The sequence below is a fragment of the Equus asinus genome, chromosome 17 (assembly GCF_041296235.1).
Source record: "Equus asinus isolate D_3611 breed Donkey chromosome 17, EquAss-T2T_v2, whole genome shotgun sequence".
NCBI lineage: Eukaryota > Metazoa > Chordata > Mammalia > Perissodactyla > Equidae > Equus > Equus asinus.
The window spans coordinates 47,482,732-47,501,854 of NC_091806.1; the positions used below are offsets into that span (position 1 = coordinate 47,482,732).

General features: G+C 56.1%; 1 protein-coding gene across 3 annotated transcripts in view; it reads right to left on the reverse strand.

Moving 5' to 3' along the window:
* SHANK2 (SH3 and multiple ankyrin repeat domains 2) overlaps nucleotides 1–19,123 on the reverse strand; it is a 559,575-nt gene that overhangs the window by 284,086 nt on the left and 256,366 nt on the right. For all 3 annotated transcript variants that reach the window (XM_070488373.1, XM_070488372.1, XM_070488374.1), the window contains 2 exons: nucleotides 15,184–15,353; nucleotides 7,278–7,391 (listed from right to left, as the gene is read on the reverse strand). In XM_070488373.1, the coding sequence (XP_070344474.1) occupies nucleotides 7,278–7,391; nucleotides 15,184–15,353 (284 nt within the window). The remainder of the gene's footprint in view (nucleotides 1–7,277; nucleotides 7,392–15,183; nucleotides 15,354–19,123) is intronic.

Sequence of the window (19,123 nt, forward strand, 5' to 3'; positions counted from 1 at the left end):
TCTCTCTCCTTGAGCTCTGGGGGAAGCGGACAGGACGTGGTACCTGCCGCATCTGTTTCCTCATCAATGCTTCGACTTTCTCATCCGGACCTTGTTCTTATGGAAGCTTCTAAAGAGCCACAAGGGCCAGTTCCCAAATACAGACTTACCCCACTTCCTGGAAGAACGGCCAACCAAGGGAGGGCCAGCTAGCCCTGGCCTGCGCTCACGTCCTTTACCCGGTCATGAACCTGCACCAGGGAGATTCAGCCGTGGGATTCTGGAAGCCCCTCAAAGGCACCAGGAGCCCCTCAAAGTCTCTTTTTGGGGGTGGCTGCAGCTGCTGGAGGATCCTGACCCCCACAGGCTCTGGCAGCGCACCTGTCACGTGACACCCCAAGGTCAGGCTGGGGCGGCTCACGTGGGTGTGCTCCCGGGAGGGAGGTGGGAGTCACGAACGGGCGTTCTGCACCTGACGTCTGGATGGCCAGTCATGAGGCCACTGCGCCCGCCTCAGCAGCTCTCAGGCGACCAGATCCTGGCTGTCATGGGGGTTAGGACAGGGATGGGTGGTGGTTATGCCTCGAGCCATCTTCTCACCTCATTCTACGTGAGCAGAGCTCATCACACAGTCAGGTTCTCTGCTTCTGCAACTAAAATACAATTTTCTTGGGGCCGGCCTGGTGGCATAGTGGTTAAGTTCCCACGTTCTGCTTCGGCGGCCCAGGGTTTGCCGGTTCGGATCCCGGGTGTGGACATGGCACCGCTTGGCGAGCCATGCTGTGGCAGGTGTCCCACACATAAAGTAGAGGAAGATGGGCACGGATGTTAGCTCAGGGCCAGTCTTCCTCAGCAAAAAGAGGAGGATTGGTGGCAGATGTCAGCTGAGGGCTAATTGTACTCAAAAAAAAAAAAATTAAAAAAAAGAAAAGAAAAAGAATACTATTTTCTTGGGAGTGACTTGGCTTTGTCATTCCCTCAGGGATGAATGGGGAGCTCCGGTTTCACAGTTTCTACTTACACATACGCTGTGTCACTGAAAATGGCACACATGTGTGTTAGCTTTTCATAAACTGACTCATTGGCGGGCTCATTGAGTCTGAAGATATTTCATCTTTGTTTCTTATTTGAGATTCATCACTGGGGTATCCCTTATTTCAGTTCAATTTGTAGAATTCTAAGGAGAAAGGACCCAGCCATCGTCCAACTTAGCAGCCCGTTCAGAGAGGAGGAATCCAACGCCCTGGAAGATGGAGGGGGCCCCGCAAGGCTACCACGGGGCAGAGGCGGGAGTCAGCCCTCCTCCATTCACAGGGTGGGTGTGTCACGGTGACGCTCAGTTTATTTGTCACCCTGACCGGGCTGTAGCACCCACTATTCTGCCCGCCATGAGTCTGGCTGTTGCCGTGGAGGTCTTCTGTAGTTGGGGTTAACAGTGTCTTCCATCAGTTGACTTTAAGTAAAGGAGATTTTCCTCGCTAAAGTAGATGGACCTACTCTAATCAGGTGAAGGCATTAAGAGCAAAGTGAGGTTTTCCTTGAGGAACAAGAAGTTCTACCTCAAGACGGCAGCACCAGCTCCTGCCTGAGTCTCCAGCTGCCGGGCTGCCCTAGGGACTTCAGACTAGCTGACCCAACAGTCACGTGAGCCAGTTCCTTAAAATGAGCCCCTTAATATACACATATATCCATATCTGCGTCCGCATCCACATCTCCATAACTATATCCTATTGGTTCTGTTTCTCTGGAGAACCCTGATCGATCAGTCACCAAGAGATGCCCCCTGGCTGGAGACCACACGCCCAGCACCCGTGGCATCCAGGTCACATGACTGGTCCTGGACAACAGGAACTGAGAGGCCGTGGGGTGCGTCCCTTCTGAGCCAGGGCCTCTCCTGGGTGGGCAGGGTGTCTGATGGCCCTTGAGAATGACACAGCCACAGAATGGAGGGGCCTGGACCCCTCGGTCACATCTCAGAGAAAAGCAGCTTGCCTGCTGGCCAGGAGAACCACACTCTGCAGTTACTGGGCAGGAAGGGAATGTGGACCACGTGAAGCCACTGAAGTTGTGGGTTAATTTGTTACAGCAGCTGATGTCGTCCCACCTAATATGCACAGCTAGAAAGCCTCACAGTGCAGATGGAAGCCAGCCCTTTGGTCTCCTGGTCCAGTGGAGCACCACATGGCCTCCTGCTCATAAACACGGTGGACCGGCAGACGTGCATTCCGTCCTGTAACAGGAACCGTTCAGGACACAGAAGAGCAAGATGCTCTCCCCGTCCTCAAGGAGTCTGGATGCTCGGAGAATGAGGGGAGGGTCATGCACATTAATTAATGGGCAATTTCCAAGATCGCCACCTTCCAAAATGCCATCCTCCATGCACACAACGACATTGTCACACATAGCACCTTGCTGTCAATTCTCTGGGATGAGGCATGCATTTTTTTGTAAATGGGGGCAGACCTCTGTCTCTTGTGCACGGAAAATAAAACCACAATCACATTCTTCCTCTTGCCCCCGTACATGCACCATCTCGAGCCTTCACACTACACCACGTCATTCCCGCGCGAAGAAATCTCCTCGGAGCTGGTAAACAACCTGTCTGCAGGAAGCCAGCCAGGAGGCAGCTGAGCTGAGAAGGAGCCTGGACCTGCCTCGGCCTCCCCATCGCTCTGGGCTGGCGCGCACGAGGATTACTCAGGGGTGGGCGAACTCCAGGATCACTACACCGGTCACTCCGGGAGGTAGTGGCCAAAACACAGAGTGTCAGGAGTTTCAAAGAATGGGTCACGGCCCCACCGGGTGCCTCCTGGTGTGCTCCTGGGTGCTGAGACCGGGCGACGGTGTGTAAATCGGGGAGGACGGTTCCTCCCTGCTTACTGCACAGGTCGGATGAGAAACCACACAAGAAAGCCTGCTGGAGATCGCGAAGCGCCCCAAACACACACAACCCTGAGAAACCAGAACCAAGGTGAAGATGGGCAGGGCTCCCCACGCTGCAGGTGTAACGACCAGGCCTCATGGAACCGGGCCGTGCCGGTCTCAACAAACCACCGACGACCCCAGCCACCGTGTCACTCTGCTGTTGGCCGCTCCCGGCCTCTGAGTCGGTCGTTAGGTGACGGGAAATCCCTTGGTCCTGCTCACGGGCATCAAGTGCCCTGAGCAGCCTTCTTTATTGCGTCACTCATTCCTCGAATCACTCGCCTGTTTCATTCAATTCACATGAACGGGATCCACGAGCCCCACATTCCCCCTTACAACACATAAAAGGGATGCTGCACCGAAGAGGAGGAAGCCTTCCTCTGCGGGCTCGAACCAGACAGACGTGCTGGGTGGAGCGAACTCCAGCTCGCTGGATGGAAACACTGAGAAAATATTTTGTATCCTCTTCTGGATTCTATGTATATTCCAGGCTGCTAATTTTCAACATTAAAAAAAAAAAAGAGGCGCTACATAAAGTACTAATTGTGAAAGGAAAAAATAGATAAATTGGACTTCCTTTAAAATTCATTAAAAAACCTACATGTTAAGAGACGCAGTTAGACAACAAAAAGGCAAGTCACAGGCTGGGAAAAAAATATTTGCAACATACACCTGGCAAAGGACTGATAAACAGAATATATGAGAAACTCCCACAAACCAATAATAAGATAAACAGGCTGATTAAAAATGGGCAGAAGCCTTGGACAGATACTTCACAAAAGAAGCTGTGCATAGGGTAGGTAAGCAAGCATACAAAAGGGTGTTTCATGACAACAGTCATCAGGAAAATGTAAATTACACCCGCAGTAAGGCACCACCTCCCCCCCATTAGAACGGCCGAAATTAGACACTGATGTTACCAAAAGCTGGTGAGAAAGTGGAGCCCCTGGAACTCTCGTCCACGGCTGGGAGGAACACCAACGGTACAGCAGTTTCTTAACAAATTAAACACACTCCTGTCTTGTGACCCATTGTACATCTAGGTATTTTCCCAAGAGAAATGAAAACACACGTCTGGAGAAAAGACATACGAAAACGTTCACAGCAGCATTGATCACGCGAGTCCACACTGAGAAGCAACCCAAACGTCCGTCACCAGGAGAATGAATGCACATGCCGTGCAATAAATATCTGAAGGAGTACTCCTCAGCGATAAGAATGTACAGACCACGGATACTGCGACGGCGTGGCTGAACGGGCACCGGCGTCCGGCTGCGTGAAGGCAGCCGGGCTCGAGCGCGTGCTGTGGGTTCCGTCCCTATGAGATTCAACAACAGGCTGAACGATCTTCCGTGACGGAAATCGGAACCGTGGCTGCCTCTGGCTGCGAGGGGGGACTGGCTGGGAAGCAGCCCAAGAGGCCCTTTCCGGGGTGATGAAAATGTTTTCTATTTTATTTGCAGTCGGAGACACAGGCGCATCCATTTATCAAAGTGCATGGAATGACTCTCATAATCTGTGCATTTTACTGTACCTAAATCATACCTCTACGCAAGAAATTAATATAAAAAAAGACGGTGTTAAGTCATGGTCTTAGAAAGCCCAAGACAAACAGGAACCAAGAGGAACCATTCCGGAATGTTCCCCATCCTAAAATCCAGCTCAGATTCCACCTGCTTTGTGCTGCTCTCCCGCTCCAGCCGGCTCCACCCAACGTCCTGGGGAAGCCTTCCTTCCTCCTCTGATGGACAGCTACATCATAGCGGAGTTATCAGGTCCACGTTTTATCATCCTTCACAGACAGAGGATGGTGCCCCAGAGACGCCCACATCCCAGTCCCCGGGACCTGTGAGTATGTGCTTACATGGCAAAAGGGAATGAAGGCTGTGAATCAGTGTGTCCCGACCACAGGCCCTAAAAAGTGGGAGAAGAGGAGGCGGAAGAGAGGGTGACCAAGGCACGACCAGAGAAGGACCTGGCCCACAACTACCTTGACGATGGAGAAAGGAATGTCGTAGCCTCCAGCACCTGGAAAAGGCAAGGGAATGCGTTCTCCCCAGAGCTTCCGGAAAGGAACGCAGCCCCCGACACCATGACTGTAGCCCCCTGAGACTCACACCAGACTTCAGACCTCTAGAACCAGGAGATAATAAATTTGCAATGTTTGAAGCCACCTGCTTGTGGCCATTTGTTCCAGCCACAATTTGTTCCAGCTCCTAAGATCCTTAAGGACCACATGACCAGTGGTCTCTCTGTTTCCAGCTCAGGCTCCCACGAGACACCCAGGGCCAAGAGGTGTTCAGGGAGGGCACAGCACGAATGCACGGGGGCGCCCCGTCCCACGGCCCAGCACAGCTGCTTGGAGTCAGAGGCCTGCTTGCATGCTCTCAGGTCGCCCAGGACACACGGGAGCCCCCAGAACCGGCCAGAGCTCCAGGAGAGTTGATCCCCACGCCGGGCATCCACCCACATAGAGAACGCACTTTATCAAGGACACGGTCCTGCAGAGTGTGTGCAGGAGCCAGAACGCCCTTCAAGGAACGTCCATCACACCGACCAGCTTCCCCACAATAAACACAAACAAGCCACCACCCCTGGGAAGCCCCTTCTGGAGGGGACACATCAGCCTGGACCAGCTGCACCACGTCCACTTGCCCCTGTGGGTACACTGTCGGTGGGTGGGGAAGCCACACACTCTTATCTGGGGGAAGTGGGCAATACTGGCAGGCGGGCAAAGAAAGCCCACAGCAGGGGAGGGGCAGGGGGCTTAGAGCTGCCCCTGCCTTTTCCTCCCTGTCTCCTGGAAGCCAATATTTGTGGAGGACGCAGGGAGCAGGGAGGCCCAAAGGACCCTCACATGTGGTCATCCTGGGCTGCCGCATCCAGGTGTGGCATCATCAGCAGTGCCGGGCACCCATATGCCTGAGTCTCTGCAACGGAAGAGTGGAGGAGGGGGGACCAGGAGCGGGGATGCTCAATCTACCTACTGAGAGAGGGAAGGAGGAGAGGGAGGGCGGGTCAAGCTCACAGGCCATGGCCTTGCCCTTCGCAGACCAGAGAGGCTGGGCAGGCTGCCTGCAGGAGAGGATGAGTGTGAGCCAGGGGTCCGTGGGCACTGGGGAGGGCCAGGAGGGCCGGCCTGTACCAGGGGTTCAGTATACCCATCATCACACCCAGTTAAACACGCTCCCATCCACCTGCTGACCACTGACCCACCCGGCCACGGAGCACCTGCCAGCCTTCCCTTTCAAGCTTAAGTTTGGGACACTTCTCACCTCGACGTCCCCACAAGACGGCAGACATTACCATTCCCCTTGGTGTTTGAACTTGAGCAGAGACCGGACGGGGGAAGCTTAGCACAAATTGGCAGTCCCCTGAAGTCTGGTTCTCGGAAAGGGGACCAGCTGAGCATCCCTGGTGAAGACTCTGCACAGCCCGCCAGGTCAGGGGGACCCAGCAGGCCGGGAGACACCATCGTGCTGTCCAGAGCACGCGTCCTCGGAACACCTCATCTTCCGGCTGCGCGAGCCCCGGCAGACCTGCCGCGGGGCAGGGGGCTCCCTGGCGAGCATCGAGGCTGGGACCCCCACGGGACAGAGGCCCATCTGAGCACAGCTCAGGGGCCACCCGGCTGCAGAGGGAGATGCACCCAAGCCACTGGCTGCCAAGCGAACGTGGTGGCTTCTGGCACATGCACGCAGAGGCTGGGAGTCCAGCAAAAGCCAGAAGGCACACACGGGGACCCTGGGACTTTGCTTTTCCCAGCTCCCATACTATTCTCTCAGTACTGCTTTATATACGTGGTCTCCTCTTAACATTTTAACCAATTCCACCTTTCAGCGATCAGTTTTGCAACGGCTTTCGGCAAGGGCTCTATCCGGGAGGTCTGAGAGCTGCTGGAATGTTTTTCCTTTGCAAACACCGACCTCTTTTGAGCAGTTTTCATCGAGCCATCAAACTGCGTAGTTCTCAGGGAGGGCCTGGGCGGGGCCTCCTGGTGAATGTGAAGCTGCCTGTTTATGATATCGGTATAAGAGATTGATAAAGAGGCTTCGAGCACTTAGTCAAGCCCCAAAAGCCTTTTTCTTACAGCTAGAATGGAAGATCCAAGCTTTCTGGAATGTGCATTGAGCTGCCTTCTAACTCACAGCTTCCACGCTGTCTCGTAAGGGATTTCTGGTCTGGGCAAAGCCCAGTGGGACTGAACCAGCCCGCCTCGACGCACCAGCCAAGGCCTCGTCTTGAGACGCAGGCTTTCTCTGTAACAGCGCACCCGCCGGTTCCTCGCACGCTCCACAGAACCGGCAACACGGACCTCCGGCTGAGACAAGCCGGGAAGCCGACCCGAGGCTCCCGGATGGCGCCCGCCTTACCTGCCTGGATGTCCTTGGGCTTGCACTGGACTTCTTCCACGCACTCGGCCGGGAACCATCCGATGTGGCCGCGGGCGCTGCCTTCCCAGAAGCCCCCTTCACCGATGCTCAGAACTAGAGACAAGGAAAGGGGAAGGCGTTACCGGCTGGTCCCAGGGCTTGGAGAGTGGCGGGTAGGCAAGGGTTGGGGGCAGCAGATGGAGCGGAGCCAGTGTGTGTCGGCCAAGCTGGCAGAGCCAGTGCCTCTGGTCCATTTGCTGGCTGGCCACGCCTCCTCCTGCTGTGGACGAGGGGACTGGCAAAGTGTCCCTCAGAGGGGACAGTGCTGAGGGCGTGGCCCACGCAGTCCCCAGGTCTCCTCGGGCAGAGAATCCAGGTGCGTCCTGGCGTCTTTCTATCTGACACCACACGTCACGTGGCCACTTTGTTCCATCTCCCGTGTCCCAGTTGAACCGGGAGAGTGGTGGCTGTTGAGGCCCCACCATCAATTACTGCAGGTGTAAAAGTGGGGGGCAGGCCACCTCGACGGGGAGCAGAACGAGGAGGTCGTGCCTGGAGGAGAGAAGTCCCAGTGTCTGGGTCTGCTGGATCTTTGAAACCAGTTTGAAGAAAGAATTCACAGCAGGAGACGGGAAAGCAGTGAAGGGCCGTCTGATGACTCCACGACACCATCTGGACTCAGGGAGAAAGGGCTGGATTGAAAGCTCGTTCGGCCAACGCTGGCACGGTGGGTCCCGGCCCTTCAGCGTGCTGGCTTATTAATGAAGAACCTATTGATTATGTCGGTGCTGGCAAGGCACAGAGGTTTGCCACTCCTCTTAGGGAGAAGGGGAGGTGGGCTTGTCCTTGGGGGGCCATTTTGCACTGTGAAAATGTGAAGACAAGCAAGGTTGGACATCACAGCTGCCCTGCCAGAAGGGCCAGGGGACGACGGGCTGGGTTCGGGTTCTCCCTCCCTGGGCTACGTGCTGGGAGCTCAGAGAGCCTTGTAAACATCCTCTGGGAGAGTGAAGCGAATTTGTTTCTAGACTGGACTGATGCTGAGCACGGGTGGGCAACGCAAATCCAAAGACACAGGGTAGAAGGGGCCAATCACAAGCACCCAAATGTTCCCCAAGGCACCGTTTGGGCAAATATCTTGGCTGTAAGGGCCGAGCTCGCAGGTGGGGTGGAGGGAGGGAGCGTTTATATCCCAGGCCTTTGGTGCAGGGCTAGGGGTGCCCCCAAGGCCCTGGCTCCCTCAGAACGGGGCCGTGCAATGGGGAAATCCGTATCGTCTCTCCATATCTTAATCTTTAAATCACTCAGGATCCAAGGCACCAGAACTGTGGAAAAAGGGATCAAGGCAACAGAGGCGCTTTCTTCCATCCCTCATTTTCATCTCAAAGGCCAGAGAAGGAACCACTGGACCCACGGTCTTTGAAGGTCAACAGAACAGAAAACCTCGGCTTTATAAGTTTTTGCCTAATAATTCGAACAAATGACCTAAATGGAACAAGCGACCTCACAGCCGAACCAGACGATTACAACCGCTCGGAGCATTTCCTCCAAAAATCGATGCCAGCCCCTTACGCTCCACGCGGCCCCGCTGACCCGCACGTGCACACGGTCTCCCAGTGGAACCCGGATCTCCGAGGTCGTCTCGCGGCACTGCCCTGGCGGGCGAAGGGAGGCAGGGGCCCTGCCTGGTGCTGTGCGACCCAACGCCCCGCAAGGAAAGCACCATCTCTTTCCTGTGATCGGGGCTGTGGGCAGCCATTCCGGTTGTAGGAGGTCTGAGGAGGAGGCACGCATGGGCAGATCTCTGCCACATCTTATCTACATGACACGTGGGACAGCTTCTTTGCCTCTGTGCCTCAGTTTCCTCATCTGTCAGATAATACTGCTTAGCTCTGAGCATGGCTGTGTGTGAAACAGAGGCAGCTAACCCAGACAGAACCCCAGCACAGCTCGCTGGCTTCCTTCCGAACCCCAGGTCAGGGATAACACATTCCAGTCCCACGTTTGATCGATACCATGGATACACTTCTGGGTGTGTTATTGTTGTTATGAGACCAACAAAAAGATGAAAGGTTGCTTACAGCTTCTCGAGAGAGCGGGGGTGAATGCAATGCAGAAGGGGAGATGTGCTGGAAAGAACTGGCCAGCTCAGGGACCCTCCACATCGAGCTGGTGTCAGCCACACTGGGGAGGGAGAAACAACAGGATCTGTGCCGAGGGACCGGGTGCAGAGGTGGTGGGGAGAAAGGGCAGAGGATGAGCCTGGGTTTCTGGTTGAGCAAACGGCAGCTGGTGGTCCTCTTTATGGAGGGGGAAGGAAGAAAGGGGAATGTGTGCAGAGGCGGGTTTCTGGGTCCCAGTGGAACATCCCATGTTCAAGGTTGTCTGCAAGACAGGCCCTTCTCTTCTTAAGTGGCAGTGAGCGAATCCTGCAACCGTGTACGCTGGGCCACCCAGCCCCATACCTGGGATTTTTTTACTCCCCGCCTTCTCAAGGGCAAACCCTGACAGGCACACCTGTGTCCGGGTGGGGACAGGTGTTCCTCATATAGCAGGAGGGAGCGGAGTTGGGCTCACCTGTGGATCGATGATTAAGTCATTGAAAAGTAAACAGTTCACGCCCTGAGAAGGAACGGCATAGGAGCCCAGCACACACCGGGGCCACAGCTGAAAAGAATTGGTCAGAGAAGGGTGCCCCATCTAGCCGTCCCCTCTGCTGGTCACTGCTCCGGGCCTCTCCTCTCCAGAGACACACAAGCCCCGCCTTGCGAACTGGAAAACCACAGCAACTACCCGCCCTGGGTTAGCTCCATGAAGTTGACAGGTGCGGGCTGGGAAGGTCACTGTGTGGTCCCCACCCCTCTGCGATGCTCCGGCCCTCACCCCCAACCCCTCCTTCCCGGCCCAGGTCACGGAGGAGGCAGCTGTCTGAGCGCATTGGGGTGAGGCTTGGTGCTGGGAGAGCCAGAGGCCCAGGTTTTTCCAGCTCTGAGACGGACTCAGTGGACGGGCAATTCGTCGGCCGCTGGCCCGTCTGAGCACGAGGTTTCTCATCTCTACAATGGGGACAGGCCTGGACGAGGACTTCCTTGGTCCTAGCACCTGCCGACCCTGCTCCCTGGCCACCCGCCCACGTGGTCTCAGCATCACTGTCACTCGACAGCTCGGGTCAGCCTTGGTGGGGAGTCCATGGTCAGGCCCATGAGTCCATGTTGGGGCCTCTCTTCACTGGCCCAGGCACGGCTGAGAAGAAGGGAGGGCGTGTGCAACCTGCAGCCCAGAGCCGGGAGAAGCTCTCTTCCAAGTCAGGGATGTGTGATTGTGATGGTGAAGCATCCAAGAGGAAGGGAGAAACACCAGCCCCTCGACAGAAACACAACCTGAGACTCTACCTGTCAACCAGGATGCAGCAGAGGGACACACACACACATTCACACAAGCACATACGCATGCACACAGGCATACCCCAGCAATTTGGCTGCCTCTCTCAATATCAGCACTGAGACAGCCCACCCCTCCTTCTGGTTTCTTCCTTGTGCAAGCCTGACCTGCAGGCCACCCAATGCTCCTCCACCACCTGCTCACGCAGGGCAAGTTGGCAGAAGCAGGAGCATCAAGACAGCCCTGAATAGCCCTGCACTTGGAGTCTTGAGTGCTGGCTGCACGGGCTGCGTGACTTGGCGCTCATCTGTCCTTTTCCCGTGGTGCCCAGTATAGTGGGCACTGTTGGTGCCCCACCCAGGACCCCTTCATCAGGACCGGCACCATCCTCCAGCTGCTGTGATGCAGGCTGCTAATGACTCAGAGCTGACTCCTGTTCTCTGAACTCCCTTTCAGAAATGGGTGCCGTCCAGCCCAGGAGGTTACGCCCCACTCCCCGGGAACCCAAGTTAGGTGCCCCCCACTTCACACCGGGGCCCTTGTGCCTCTTCCCTCGCCTGGTCCCTGTGAATTTGGGGGACCTGATACTCAGTGAGGGAATGAGTGACTCCACTTACAGAATGGAGCACCTGGCTGACAGCCACGCATCCACACAGACGCGTGTGGCACAGACAGTGAGTCTGCCCCCTTCTCTCTGAGCGACGTCAAGACCGCAAACTCGGGCAGAGCCAAGTAAAGCGGGCACCAAGCCAACCGCGGAGTGAGCGATTAGGACAGACAAGGGGGTGGGGGATGGGACCCGCGTGGGCTCGGAGTCCAGACAAACGAGCTCTGAAGGTCCAGCCCCCTGGTGACCAGCATGGGAGACGGGAGATTTCTTCACCACGTTCCCAGGTCTGGAAGAGGCAGGCGCGAGGGGCTGAGTCGTGTCCCCCAAATTAACATGTTAAAGCCCTGACCCCTTGTACCTGAGAAAGAGACTGTATTTCAAGACGGGGTCTTTAAAGAGGTGATTAAGGTAAGATGGGGTCACTAGGCTGGGTCCTGATCCCATAGGACTGGGATCCTTATAAGAAGAGGAGATGACACAGACATGCACGGAGGGACGACCACGTGAGGACACAGGGAGAAGATGGCATCTACACGCCAAGAAGAGAGGCCTCAGGGGGAACCAGCCCTGCCCACAGCTGGACCTCGGCCGTCCAGCCTCCAGGACCGGGAGACAGCAAACGTCTGTGATTTGAGCCACCTGGTCTGGGGGACTTTGTAATGGTGGCCCAAGCTGACTGATGCAATGGGATCCGATACCTTCGGCCCACAGTTGCTGTGAGGTTTACACACAAAAACATACGTGACGCTTGTATGCCTGTAAACAGCAGGCGCTCTCTGATGACAGTCTCCATCTTTGTCCACTCCTCTATTATCTCCGAGGCATGGAGAAGGGTACAAAGCTCCCGGATATGAAGGGACAGGCCAGTGGGTGACTAGGAAGGCTCCCCAGGCTCCTCCCAGCCCGGCCAGAAGCCCGGCGTGGGCCTGGGCCTGCAGAGCAAGGCGGTCCCCTATGGAATGAAGGCCCAGGGCTGGGGGCTGGGGGCTGAGATGATTTTAGAGCCGAGCTAGGTCAGAAGACCTGGGTGACGTCCAGGGGTCACAGGGTGGGCTGAGCTGGGGTGCACAGAGGACACAAGAGCAGGCCACATTGGGGCATTCTTCCTCTCCACATGAGCCGCCAGCCTCCCCGGCCTCCTGAGTAACCAGCCTCGAAGACGCAGGGGCTGACCGACTGGCGAGAGTTGTGGTTATTTTAAGCATCGCCACCCAACAGGAATCAGACAACAGCCCCTAAGTGTGGCAAGGCCTGGGAGCCCACCCTTCCCAGTGTCCTCAGAACAGCAGTGGCTCCCAGATGCGGCTCTGCGGGCCCAGCTTTCTGCCTGGGAGGAAGGCGGTGGGCATCGGGCGGCAGCGGACGGGCCTCTGGGAGGGCGCAGGAAGGTCCAGCAGCTGTGGGCTTCTATGGCCCCCGTGCACCCGGCCTGGCCCACCAGCTCCACCAGGAGCGGGGTTCCCCGTGGCCCTCCAGGACGGCCTCCCGCAGCCTGCAGGTCAGGGGAAGAGGAGAGGGAGGCAGAGCCAAGGCAGTTGTCCACTGGCCGATGTGACTATAAAGAGAGGCTCCTGTCCAGGGATAGCCGTGCACTCAGCAGACACCTCAGTTCGCCTTTTGTCTGGGCCTGAGTGAGCGCTGGGACGGAGCCGGGACCAAGGCACCTGCCCGGCCGCCAGCCCGCCCGTCTGCGAAGCCTGCGTCTTGTGCATGGTGGCCAGTTGGCCATACTGTGACTGTTGTGGGGTCCACTGAAAATATTCAACAAGTCAGGAAAAGGGCTACCCTGTGATGCGTCCTGGTACTAAAATTCAAAACTGCAGGTCATGTGAATTTTTACATTTGTAATTTGAAGGTTTATATTTAAAAGTTAACAAGGATGCTGCCTTAAATTATATAGGGACAATTCCGGGATTTTTGCTTATGAGTGTGATGGTCAAAGACTCCACGGGACCACACCACAGAAGGCAGCTATGAACCCTGAAAATGATGGGAAAGGAGCCGGAGCCGGGGGACAAACAGACAGGCCTGGTGGGACGCACGCTTGCCCTGGGGGAGGGCAGGGGAGCTGGTAGGAAAGGTCCTCCTCCCCGGCCTGCGGCCTGGACAAAGTACAGTCCACGTGGCAGGGCTGGCGGTGGACAGGCACACGGGAAACACCTGCGGTCTGAGCAGGTGAAGAGCCAGACAGGTGAACCCAGAAAGAGGCTGGGGGCAACCCCACAGGGGAAAGGACGGGAGAGAGGCCGACAAACTCAGCATCCCACATCTCTGACCCCAAGTGCAGACGCAAAGCCGCTCAGCTAACATCTGAGACCTGAGCTGTCACCCAAGCAACTCAGCGAAACCTAAGGAGGAAAACAAGCCGAACCGAAGCCAGAGTGTCCACAACTTAGCCCTCTTGATGTCCAGAATGCAACAGAAGATAACCGGACACACAAAGACCTACGAGGATGGAGCCTGTTCTCAAGAGAAAAGAAACGAGGTGAGGCCAACCCTAGATGACCCCTGACGGCGGAACTCGCAGATGAGGATTTCAGAGTGACGATGACACCAACCCACAACGTCGTGAAACAGCACGCGTTTTCAATGAGTGGGAAATCTCAACGGTGTCCTAGGAAGTCTTGGCAAGTAAAAAGAAATGAGAAAAGAAAACGCACATGGAAACTCTAAAGTTTAAACACGTAATTTTTGAAATTAAAAAGTTCACGAGATGAACTTAACAGTGACGGGGACGTTTCAGAGGAAAGAGTAAGTGACCTTGAAATAGATCAAGGTCAGTAGAAATGACCAAGGGTGAACAAGAATAGATGGAAAGAAAATGAACAGAGTCCCTGGGACTTGTTGATGCCGCCAGATGGTCAAATATGTGTGCAGCTGGACTACCAGAAGGTGTCAAGAGAGAGAACGGGGCGCCACCTGTCATCGGAAAGCCAGGGACATCGGCCGGATTAGCACACGGTACAGGATGGGGACTGAGTTAATTGCCAGCTCAGGGCCAAATGGAGACGAGTGGGGAAGGCAGGACTTCAAGCTGGCCTGCCCACGTCTACGGGCATACCCTCTATGCCATGCCTCCCCTGAAAGCCTGCCCTACAATGGCAGGGCCCATGCGTGGCTGGGCACGCGTGGTGTGACTTTTCCTGCTCTTCCTGGTGAGTTCAGCTGCCCCTACGTGGGCTGCAGCCCACACGTGTCACTTCTCCACTTCCGTTTGTGGCCTTTAGCATCACAGGCCTCAGCTGCAGCCACTGCCATCCTCCCTCCATCCTGCACCTGTGTCATTACGCCCATCTGCCTGAAGGGTCTCGCATACTCATCTCCCAGATCAGAAACCATCGCTGCCTCCCCAGGACCCTGGGAACGAAGGCTAACTCCTCAGCCTGGCATTCACGGCGGCCCTCGATGCTCTCAGCCACAATTCCCAGGATTGTGCTTCGGGAACCCTTCCCTCCAAGGCGGTGGACTGCCTTCCTTGGAATGCTGCAGGCCTCCAGGGCGCGGCGCAGGCTGGACCGCCCACCCAGATACCCCTCCCTGACTCCCAACAAGACACGTCCTAATCCCGCCTATGCTTGGATGCATCCCAATGCTGCTTCTTCATGAGCCCCTGGGGGTTTCCAGTCAGCAAGGAGCTCTGCCCATTAGTGGCCTCGTCTGCCCCCTCCCTTGCTCTTTTTATGGGGGAATCTCATTCCAGTTATATGTGTGTGTCGTCTTCCCTAACAGACATCACGGTCACCGCGGGTGCGTCCCGCGAGAACGACTGGTGAGCGTCCCTCTGTTCTGGCTCTGCCCTCCCAGGGCTCCCTATTTCCCACAGCGATGCCCCAGATGCTGACACCCTCACAGGCCGGCTGAGGGGGTCAAGTGAGGCTGAGGGGTCCCAGAAGCAAGGACCTCGCGGACACTGACCTTTGACCCTGTCGCCACGGTGAAGGGGGATCTCGCCGTCGACCTGGGGTTGGTATGGCTTGACGACAACGAAGAGCCGCCCAGGCACCGCACTGTAGAGCTTCCGCTTGGGCCCCGGGTACTCGAAGGCCGAGAGCACGTCCTTGTGGGCACCAGGCGGGAAGGTGGGCCTGAGAGGGAGGGGGCAGAGAGAGAGAGAGAGAAGGTCACTGTCACTGCCCGAGACAGAGCAGGTCACGCCGCCGACCTGGGGCCAACCCGTCCACAGCAATCGCTGGGCAGTCACACAGGACGGAGCTCCAGAGTCTAGAGGAAGAAGTGACCAGGCTGGAGGCATCATTCGTGGTCAAAAGACTTGGGGAATTCTGACCATCCCACTTCTGGGAATATGCCCCGAAGAAGTGGAAGCAGGACTCAGGTATTGGCAAACCCACGTTCACAGCAGCATTATTCACAACAGCCAAAAGGTGGACGCAACCCAAGTGTCCAGTGATGGACGAACGGATAAACAAAATGTGGTCCATCCACACAGTGGAATATTACTCAGCCTTAAAAAGGAAGGAAATCCTGACATGTGCTCCCACGTGGATGAACCTTGAGGACATGACACTGAGTGAAAGAAGACAGTCACAAAAGGACAGACATTGTGTGATTCCACTTACAGCAGGTCCCTAGAGGAGTCAAATTCATGGAGAGAGAAAGTAGGGTGGTGGGCGCCAGGGGCTGGGGGAGGGATGGAGAATAAGCGTTTAATAGGGACAGAGTTCACTTTGGGAAGATGGAAGGTTCCGGAGATGGATGGTGGTGATGGTTGCACAACAATGTGAATGTGCTTAATGCCACCGAGCTGTGCCCTTGAGAATGGTTAAGATGGTAAATTTTATGTTTTGCGTATTTTACCACAATTTTAAAAACAAATAATAATAAAAGACTCCAGTGGGGGCAGCCATCGGGGCAGGCCCTGTGTCTCTGACATGCTATCGGCTCCACTGTGAGCACTGGCCACTCCAGGCGAGGAAACACCCAGAACCTTCTGTCAAAGGCTCTCATCGTTGCAGTGCACGTGGCCCACTTTCACGGCCCCGATGACATTTCACAAGAGGCACGTCAGTCCTTTCCCACTTTATGTTATTATTTCACAAAGAGTGTATTTCCAGGCTGACACCCACCCCTTATGTGAGCGACACCTTAACAGGGCCCGAGGGTGGGAGACGTCTGGGACAGAAGCATGTTCTCAGAAACATGTGTACGTGGTTTCCATGGTGACATGCCTGCATCGCTGTTATGGGTGACCCGGGCTGCCTGTTTCTGGGAAGGGGCAAGAGAGCACGTCCACCCTGGTTCTTATCCATGATAATCGCCAAGCGTCATGCTGAGTTCTCTTTCCGCGATGGGATCTTTAGAAAAAAGCATCCACACGGATGAATCTGGGCAGAGATTCTGGGGCGAAGCTCCAGAGGGCCCTGGTCAAGACAAGACAAGAATTCCCCTCCAGCTGGTGTCTCCCAAGGGGAAGTGAGAGGAGTATCAGTAACACCTGGGGAAGGTTCCGGAATCAGGGAACCACATCTGAGTCTCAGCAAGAGGCCATGTCACAGGTTCATGGCCAGGAAGGCTGGGGTCCCCAACCGTGGTTCTCCTCTTGAACTACAGATGCTGTGGCCTGTGAACCTACCGAGGGAGCCTTGAGATTTCCTCGAGGAAGAAGTTCTTAGATTTAGGCAGGAACTGCTGTGAAACAGCATTGCAAGGAAAATTCTAGAAGCCAATGTGACCACTCACTTTGGGATTTACTGTGAAGCCCCCGGCCCGTGCCTTCTGTACTGTGCTTTACCCACAACTGTACCACCGGTCAATGACGTGTGGTTTGCTGTATGCAGGTGAAAACTCACAGAAGCGAGACCACGCCGTCTTCTGTCTGACTTCACCCACCGTCACGGTTGTGAGAGCTGGCCACGGGGACCCACATTCACACATGTGAGACTGCAGGCTGTGGCATGCTCCACTGACACCCTAACGTATACTGTAGTAGTAAGGTGTGGGGAAGGGCTGGCCGCCACGTCCGCCTGCCGGACCACAAAGCCAGGCTCTCCCTAACCCACGTGGGGCAGAGGGCAGGCAGGTGCTTAACTGAGCTCAGAGGATGCAGACAGGAGTGGGAAGCTGTGGTCCTCTGTCCCCAGGCCTGCCACTCCTCCCCAGAGCCTTCTCTAACCAAGTCAAGGTCACAAGTGGAGATCACAGAATCCTGCCCACCAGGCAGCCTTGCCCAGTGGCCTCCCATCACCTTCTCACCTGACCTCTCCTTGCCCGGCCAGGTAGAGATCGATACGCACAGACAGGAAAACCCACCCTGAGACTCGTCCTAAGGAGCCGGTGGTCCCTCTCGGTAGATGTTATTTATCCCCAAACATCCTGGGAACTCCTGGGGCGGCGACCCCTGCAGAAGCCAAGTTGTATGACCATCTCTAGTGCAAAGGTGACAGGTCAGCAGGCCAGCTGACTCACAGAGGAAGGACAATTTGGGTCACCTGCCCGTGAGGAAAAAGAACTTGGGAAAGTCGGAGCAGCCCCTCAAAATCCCCACCTGAGAGGACTCGCTGCCGTGGCATCTGCATCAGGGGGCGGGTTCGTTCGTTCAATTGGCCTCCGTCAGCCTGACTCGGGGCCGCCTTGGCCCAGGACCGAGAGTTGAGAGGACAGCCTTCATTCACCACACGGGGCCCGAGCATCCCTCCCAGGACGGGGGAAAGTGAGTCCTGGTAACCAAGGACACTCAACTCCTCTGCAATGGGGAAAGTGTCCCCTGGGGCCACTGCGCCTGGACCCAAGTGGTTCAGAAGAGGCCAGGGGTCACTGGAGGGTGTGGGTCCAGAATATGGCAGCCCGGGGTCAGATCTCCCCTCTCCTTAGACCTCCACAAGCAGGGCTTGAACCACCCTTGATGCGCCTGTCACATCTGTGCTCGGTGATGGGGGGTAGGACCCAGCCCCCGGGGCTGCTGGGAGGGTAAATAAGGGGACGCAGATAAAGAGCCCCTCCTCGCCCCCGCCACCTCCGTCACTGCAGCTTTGATGGCAGTTATGGCCTCTGCATCTGAGAATCACCCAGGTTGAACCGGGAGCAGCCGGAACACAGGGCTCTGCCTGCACCATCTCAATGCCCCCTCCTGGCTGGAGGTGCAGCAATGGGTGCTCAGAAGTGTCCAACGCATTACACCTCATTGAGAGACTGCAGGTTGGTCCTAGCAGTGAGGTCACAAATGAGCCCCAATGCCTCCCAGGCTGCACGGATGCTCCTGGACAGGAGGCATGGCTGCAGCAGACACCAGGGGGCGGTGAGCGGATGGGCAGGTCCGCCGACCCCCATGAATCCATCCCTAAGGCCAGGAGAGTAGAGGACCATGAGAAGGCCGAGGTGAGGCAGGTGGGCTTCTCCCATAGGGAAGGAACGGGTCAAAGTCCAGAGAAAATATAAGGACAGACCACACTGATGGCAGCAGGGGCAGGGCAGAGGGTGAGCCACACAGCTGGGGTTGCTGGACCTGACTTCAGCTGCTTTTTGGCTGCAGAAGAAGCCATTATGCCCCGACTTTGGGAACCAAATGAGGAGCCCATCTTCTCAGAGCCCCCACCCCGTATCCCCCAGTGGAACTGCTGCAAGGACCTGCAGGACCCCACTGTGCACAGTCAACAACAATCAGCAAGGAGGCTGAGCCCAACCTGAAAAGTTGATCCTCAGGAGAAATCCATCCACCCATCTACCCACTCATCCATCCATCCATCCTCCATCCATCATCCACCCATCCATCCATCCATCATCCACCCATCCATCCATCCATCCATCCATCCATCCTCCATCCATCATCCACCCATCCATCCATCCATCCTCCATCCATCCATCCACCCACCCACCCATCCACTCACTTATCCATCCGTCC